The sequence below is a fragment of the Perna viridis genome, chromosome 6, assembly GCF_037379345.1.
Source record: "Perna viridis isolate PV_CMFRI_1.1 ecotype Kerala chromosome 6, ASM3737934v1, whole genome shotgun sequence".
Lineage (NCBI taxonomy): Eukaryota > Metazoa > Mollusca > Bivalvia > Mytilida > Mytilidae > Perna > Perna viridis.
The window spans coordinates 24,722,114-24,730,328 of record NC_142450.1 but is presented as its reverse complement, the minus strand read 5'-3'; the positions used below and the strand labels follow the sequence as shown (position 1 = coordinate 24,730,328).

General features: G+C 29.6%; 1 protein-coding gene across 1 annotated transcript; it reads left to right on the top strand.

Annotated features, from left to right (window-relative positions):
- Positions 1-2,920: 2,920 nt before the first annotated feature.
- On the top strand, positions 2,921-7,745 carry LOC148614208 (baculoviral IAP repeat-containing protein 7-B-like). Its single transcript, XM_088588128.1, has 5 exons — positions 2,921-2,939; positions 4,035-4,519; positions 4,736-4,911; positions 5,381-5,396; positions 5,785-7,745. The coding sequence occupies exons 2-5, from the start codon at positions 4,072-4,074 to the stop codon at positions 6,009-6,011; spliced, it is 867 nt and encodes a 288-aa protein (XP_088444254.1). The 5' UTR covers positions 2,921-2,939; positions 4,035-4,071; the 3' UTR covers positions 6,012-7,745.
- Positions 7,746-8,215: the final 470 nt, after the last annotated feature.

Below are 8,215 nucleotides of genomic sequence, written 5' to 3'. Positions count from 1 at the left end.
CCACTGACTTTTTTGGATAGAAGGCACCTTGAACGTATTGCTAACATGCTACTGTGAGGATTTCACCCCTGTCACTATATCCTGGTCATACTTATCTCTATTATCTTATCGTGATTGACGAAAAATATTCATTCAGAACATTGCATTAAGAATTATTGTAAAATACAAAATTATTTTGTTCATGTAATCGTGTAAGCAATCTGTTGTAGTAGTAGTTTTAGCCTAAATACAACGTTGTCATATAAACTTATTAAAGAAAAGTTGACACATTTAATTAAATAGTCCTTTGATAAATCTGGCTCTCAATTCATTTCTTGCAAAGAAAAGCCATATGAGCTATAGCCATTACTTGGCGTTCGCCGTCGTCGTCGGCGTTAACAATTTTTCAAAACTTGTCCTCTGACACTACTTGACCAATTGAAACCAATCTTGGTATGCATGTTCCTTGGGGTATCCTGCAAAGCAATTTTGTGGGGAATTTTGATCCGTCGAAAAACATGACCACCGTTACTAAAAATAAAACATAGGGTTCAGACAATAGCTTTTCTCATATATCTCCAAAATCGTTAGGTGTAGCCAAGTTGTTTCAATGCATAATTAATCCTTATTATAAGGCCTACAAAAGTCTCCAATGGATCAAAATCAAGATAAAAGACTCCTTGTAGGAAGTATTGCCCTTGAAACATGAAATATGACTTTTTTTTACACTTATCAGCCAATATCTTGAAAACTATGAAGGAATTGCTGAAATGATCCTTATGATAAGTCCTACCAACGTCTTCTTGAGTCAAAATTGTCATACAACTCTTTGTTAGGGTTATTGCTCTTAAACGGCAAAACATTAACCAGGTGAGAGATTCAGGCTCCTGAGAGCCTGTTGTTAAGTGATTAAAATTAAGACGGAATAAATACAGTAATTGGACATATTTATATATAGTCAATGCTTTGAATTTATTAATTGATAAGACTTTCATTCGATTTGGTAACACTCTATTCAGACAGGTTATTGGCATCCCAACGGGGTCTTATTATGCTCCGCTCATAGCTGATTTGCTTTCAACTGTTTTGAATAGCAATTCATGTCTACACTCTTTGTAGATTATTCAGACATGATATGTTGTATGAATTTGATAATAGTTTTAGATAAGGTGGTGTTTTATTGGCCGTTTATAATCATTACGTTGAAAACTATGTTCAAGAAATTTACCTTAAAGAACTTAAGTTGACAAAGTCGGACAATAATATTACCTGTACACCATTTCTTGATTTATGTATTACACTAGAAAATGACAACCTTCAAGCTAAAATATATGACAAAAGAGATTATTTAAATAGTTAATTTTCCATTCAAAGATGGTGAAATTGCTAAACCACCCTCCTGTGGTACTTTGATTTCATACTTGGGTCATTTTGCTCTTATTTGTAATAAAGTGTCAGATTTTAATAAATGCAATTAAACGCAAAAGAAAAGATCTTGCACCAGGGGTGTCCATATTACAAACTTCTAAAAACATTTACTGTGTTTTTGTCCGTTAAAAAAAATAAAATCACTTACAGGTCTTTAAATAAATATGGTATTGCTCGCCCATTTTTAAATGAGCTAAGGTCCATTTTTTTTTAAAAACACAATTCGATTATTTTATCGACTACCCTTGATAGATTTTAAAACTTTAATCAGTTTTTTAATCTTGTTTTCACACATAGAGTTATTCGAACATTCACGTTACTTGACATATACTATCGATATGTTCATGATCATTTCTTCTATTTGACCATGGAATGGGTGGTATTTGCTTATTGGTTACCGCTATGTGCTGCCCTAATTGTCCATGGAAAGAATATTGACTACAGCCATTAAGTTATTGGGGATATTATACTAAACAATTGTTACAAGAATATTGTTACTATTAAGTTATATATCATTAACTATGACAAGGATATAAATGATCTTTAATAATGTTATGTTTACCTAAAAAAAACGAATATAAGTAACTGAAAAAAAAATGTGAATCATATAGAACTTAAAAAAAATTGTTGAGAGCAAAAGCAATGTTAGCTTTTTCATTCGTGTAATCTCAATTTTCCTGTCACCTCAATAGAAAATGAGGAATTACGGATTTTAATTAAAAAACATAGTTTTTATAGAAAAAGAAAAGAAAATGCATCAATTCATCAAATATGCAAAATTTGCGTGGAATGAATACTATATCATTAAAGTGAGTTCATATGTACAAAAAATGCTGTGTGACCAATTAAAAAATGTATTTGTTGTGCGAGATAATAATGTAGTGTATGAAATAAAATATTAATTAGGTACTAATACAGCTTTTCTTACCGTAAGAATTATTAATTTGTGAACGATAGCCACGTTTAAAAAGTGAAAAAGGAACTAAATACAAATAAAATAAGAATAAAATGTAAAAGCAAATTGATAAATGTGAGCTCAAATTGATGGCCTTACGGCATTCGTCAGGAGCAAAAAGATAAAACTCTTTCTAACCATAACCTACTTATTTCCTTATTAAATACCAACTGCATCGTCACAGAACGAAACTTCATTTATGTACAATTAGTTGACTGTAAGTAACATTTATGAGCGCCGAAAAATGGTTCATTACTATAGATTTATGATATTCATAAAAGTTTCTGTCATATTTTGGTAACTTATGCATTTAAAAACTATATATTTTGAAAAATTAGATTGTCGTGTTTAAAAGATTATCCAACACATTTAATTCAAAAAGTACTTGACAAAGGTAACTGTATATGTTAGGACTTTTCAAATAGTCTTCTTAAATGATCTGATACCAATTTATAATGGCACATATTGTATTCAAAATTGCATGTCGTGATTTTTAAATTTACATTGTATACAGGTAAACGATCAATGGTGCCAATAAACATGTTGTTGACGTCTTCAACTTAAACGTATGTAAGCTGTGAGTATTTTCTCATTCAAAGTACGCAGATATAGTACCGTTCGAAATATTCCAGCGTAAAACCACATGCATTTACATTTCTATGCAAACACAAAATAAATATGTAATCTACAAATATTCAATGTATAAGCAGCCATTTTTAAAACTACTAAAATTCAATAATTTTCTTCCTTGTCTCATTTGGTTACAATCAGCCTAGAGTTATGTCATTTTCATACATTAACTATATTGCAAGCTGTATACATGTACGCCAAACAAGATATATGATCATTCTTTAAAGGTATGTTATTTACTTTTTTTCATAAAACGTGCAATACATCTTATAAAATTTACTAATTATCACATATACTTTAAGTAATCAATTTCCTTATAAATAAAAAAAAAACATAGTTTGTTCCTGTAGTAACTGTTAAGTAAACAATGTCACTTCAATTAGCTGTAACGCAATAATGATTATAATACATGTACAATGAAACATCTTAATTCACCACAAGATATTTGTCAGATATACCATTCGAATTGTACCTTTGGATTAATAATGTATGTTTTCAATTAGACCATGTAATCTAATTTGTAAGAAATAAAATTGTCCTTATTTAAGTTAGGAGGAGACTCACTTAAAAACATATTAGTAATTATTCAAAAATTTAAAAAGATAATAATGAAATTGACCACTACAACTATAAAATGAACAATGCTATAAATAGCTTATAGTTTATTTGTTATCTAAATTGATTATGGTATTTTTAAATTAGAATTCAATGGTAAGTTTCATCCTTAACTTCGATTGCAGGTTGAATTATTTAAACACCAATAACTCAATAAAACGAATATCATAAAATGAGAAAAATGTGATAGCTAAGATGATTAAGTTATATTTTGTTTATTTTCACTTTTAATTTCATAATGGATATACTGAATATACTTAATTTATACTTCCTTATTTACGTTTTATTGAATGCTTGTGTCTTTGATATTCAAACATTATATATATTTATTGATTTATTTTCTATATGCATGGATGACATTGTCAAAAGTGAAAATATATATATTGTATTTGTTATAGTATTGTACAGCATATATACTACTCACTAGGAAAACCATTATTCGCAATGAATCCAACACACATATAATGGCGAACACAATAGGTGACCATGAGGTGAAGGAAATGGTACACTATTTGACTATAAAAGAAACGGAGGATAATTCGAGAGGCACCGTCCAAATCCAATATTGCAATCTAGATTACAAATCTAAATTATGCTGTAGTGGTAAATCATATGATTTTGGAATAGATAATTCTTTCGCATCTGTAAAAAAAGAAACAGAAGAGGAAAAACGACAAAAAAGGATACAAGAAGAGCAAGAATTTAGGCGTCTTGCAGACCTTCAAAATGAAAGGAAAATGAAATATCTCTTTACACATGGAAATAACACACAAGTGTCACCGACACAGACATCACAGCCCAAGCATAGATGTTACAGAAAAGAAGAACTCCGCAAAAACTCTTTTGGTAATTGGAAGTCAGATTGTACATTACCTACTTGGATTTTTGCCATCTGTGGTTTCTTTCATAGAGGTAAGAATGAGTCAAATTATCCAAAAGGTGATTTTCTATCGTAACTTGCCGTTTCGATAACAGTGGTCTTAAATTTATGAGTCGTCAAATGAGAATATTTGATAATGAAGGACTATCGCATGCATATTGAAGTATATTTTCCTCAAGCAGTATTGTATATGACACAAGAGCTATGCATACAACGGAATATGGATATAATTTTTTCTCAAAATATAGGTTTTGCTGATTTGGTGGAATGTTACTATTGCGGGTTAAGTCGGAAGGGGTGGCTTCATAATGACGACCCAATTGTATTTCATATGCAGATGAAACCGCAATGTAAAGAGGTCGTTACGTTGATTGGTCGAGGAATAAGTAGCTGTCGCGATTTGTATTACGTTTCAGAGCAATGTGTAAGTACAAACATGCATTTGAAAGGGCTGTATTTAGCTAATGTAAGATAAAAACTAATAAGAATACATTAAATTATTTTAGCTATTTTCATCTATAATGATAAACCAAATACATCAATGATTATTTTTCGGGGACAGAAATAAAGGTATATTGTAAAGAATGGACACAGACAATATTTTTTTTTGTAAAATAAACATTCAGGCTTTATTGGCGATCTCTGGAAATACCCAATAAACTGTTAATGTTTGCATATGAACATATCATTTTCATAAATATTGTCAAAAAAATACCGGAGCATTAAAATAGGACAATTCGGAGACATCAAAATCCTAGTACAAAAACATGAAACAAAGAAGATCTACAAAATGTATGATTTAAAAAAAAGATATTCTCCCTCTTACACCATGCGTATAAATAAACAAATAAATAAATATATAAATAAATAAATATATAATTTTATTGTTTCAGACTAATAATGCAACAGGTAACTTAAGATTATTTCAATAAAATAGCTAAGACGCATTACAGTTCAAATATCAAATAGTTGATTAAAGACCCACAAATTTAAAAATAATTGTAATTCTTTTTACCAAACTAAAATGATTTTGAAATAACAGAGTAATTCAAGGAGCTTTGTTGAAATTTTGCGAGATGCCTTTTTATTTTTATTTTATTGTATTTCGCGACTTATCCAAAACATATTTTACTTCAATATCAATGATGAGATGCTTAACGGCAGTTAATGCCGAACAATGCAGCTTTAAGAACGCAATTATGAGCATCATTCTAGAATGTTTTATAACTATGATGTAATTAATCTTTCGCAATGAATTAAATTGAATTTGCCATTTTGTTAATATTGGTATTTTCAGGTAAAACTTCTTCCTCTTCTAACCACCGAATTGGCAGACCTTCGACAGCAACATCAAGATTTAAGTGCAAGGTATGTCTGGTGAACCCTCTAGAAGTAACTATTCAGCCTTGTGGACATTTTGCAATGTGCGATTCATGTTGTCAAAGGATACTACGAGAAAATCGACATTGTCCTGTTTGCAGGTGTGTAATACAAGACGTTATCAAAACATTTATGCCTGAATGAAACATTACATTATTATCATTTTTTTAATATAAATATCTTATATAATTCTTATTATTTTGTCACCTTCTAGACAATATATTACCAGGAAGACATTGCTATTACTGAACGCTGGCAAAGCCTGGGGCACGGATTGCGATTAAGTTAGTTTTAAAACCTCTTACGTAGAAATTACATTTAAAACAATTTCATGCTCATAATTAGTTGAGTTGTAAAAGATGATATTTTTTAACACTTATTAATATCCTGACTATTTGTTTGTTTGTTTATCTTCAATGACAGATGATAAATTGTGTATATATTAAATACTGTGGTATAGGTATAGTTTCATGTTTTGTTTGTTTCTCATATATAGGTAATTGTGTGTAAAACATTTTCGTTTAAATAAATGAACCTATGAACTAATATTAATGAAGATCTTTCCTCTAGAGGGGTACTTAAAGACAGCTATATATATTTGCTCTATTTCATTCTCTTCTTATCCCATTCTGCAAAAAATATACTTCATCATTTATTTTGTATTGGCTAAAGATGAAAATGTTATTTAAAACATCAGTCCCTATATCATTCTTTTCTTTTTTTACGATTATATTTTTCATACTTCAATTTTATTTGAAATAGTGCCAGCACTAAATTAAAAGAAGGAAACATTTATAATACACCATTTTTATAATCTCAATATATATTATTTATTTCACGGAAAAAAAAGAAAAGATGTAAAAGCAATATATATTTTGGTAGAAATCAAAATCATAAACATAGTTAAGCGATGCATTTTAGACATCATAGTCACTTCGTCTTAGTGTGCACTATATTCATTAGTGTAGTTCTTTCCAATGTTCAGTACCTATCTACAGGTTCTTTTTTACCATATTTTCAAACTTTATGACCAGAATTAGTAATAGCTTATATAACAGTAGCTGAAATAAGATACAATTGGCCATCAATAAAGGATCATTGAAGTTTTAGATGAGCTGTACATTTCATTCCAATATCTTACGAAATGTGCTTAACCTTAAATAGTTTTGAGAAAAGTTGAACATTGTGTAATTCTTTGAAAAAAAAATACATGCGACGAAAAAGCAACAGAAACGAAAAACAGTTTCAGTTAAGACATATATTTGCACGTTTGTAAGTATGCTTTCGGTTCAGACGGCAAATATGGCTTCTTCTTGAAAAAAAAATTCGGGGATTAATATTTGGCATTTCATGTTTGTAATGACTTTGCATAAACCTCTGTTCCAGAATATTGCAAAATTGCCCCATGAACATCTTGAAAAATGAACAAAACAAAAAGTTAGGCTCCAGAGTATTTTCAACGACAAAAGGGTGGATTCCGGATTTGACAAGAAATCGCGGTTGTTGGACACATGAACTATTTTTTTTCAAATGACTGCATGTATCAAAAATTTGTTTTATAACCCCAATATATTGTAACATGTTTACAGATGGCTTCTAAAGTTAAATAAGTTTCAAACTCAAACATTTTCCCATTTAGAATACATTTTAGAGTACTAAGTATTACTTCATTTCCGGTTTTCAAGAATTGTTTAATAGAAATTGATTTTTTTCCACTTTTAAAGTTTTCATTTATTTAGAAAATTAAACTATTTTAAATAAATAAGGTGAACTATCAGAGTAGAAATGGCACTTATGCTGAAAACGTAAAGAAATTGAACATTAATATGTATATGTTTCACAAAATGACAACAGAAATAATAAATAGCTTTCCAATTGGCTAATAGTTATGTTAGGAAAATTAATGCTTACAGTTTAGCCTTCCCTAATTCCCATATCTCTAGTGTTATCACTAAACAGATCAGCATGGATGAACCTTATTTCTTACATGTACAGATCAACTAAAACTACTTTAATCGGAAAAAGGGGCCTGAATTAGAAAGATGAGAAAGAAGTGGACATTTCAGAGCTTAATTTAGTTCAGCTCCATCCGTCTAGTCAGTCATAATTCTCCTGTTCTTCTATTATACAGAGTGTGATTGGTATTGAGATGTTTCAAAATAGGTTACTGATAATATTTAAAAAAAAGCAAACGTTAAGAGCCGAGTAAAATTATGTCTTCAAATACTTACTTTGAATAATGTAACTTTCCAGTGAAAAGCTTATTTAAAAAGAGATCCAAAGACCATGATATTTGTTAATATACTTTAATTGCATTTAATCTTAAGCAGTTGAAAGATAAGATAGGC

Excerpts from the sequence above, each read along its gene's own strand:
- LOC148614208 (XM_088588128.1), top strand. The coding sequence starts at position 4,072 with ATGGCGAACACAATAGGTGACCATGAGGTGAAGGAAATGGTACACTAT. Across the intron at positions 4,520-4,735 it reads CTGTGGTTTCTTTCATAGAG|GTTTTGCTGATTTGGTGGAA; the intron begins GTAAGAATGAGT and ends CTCAAAATATAG.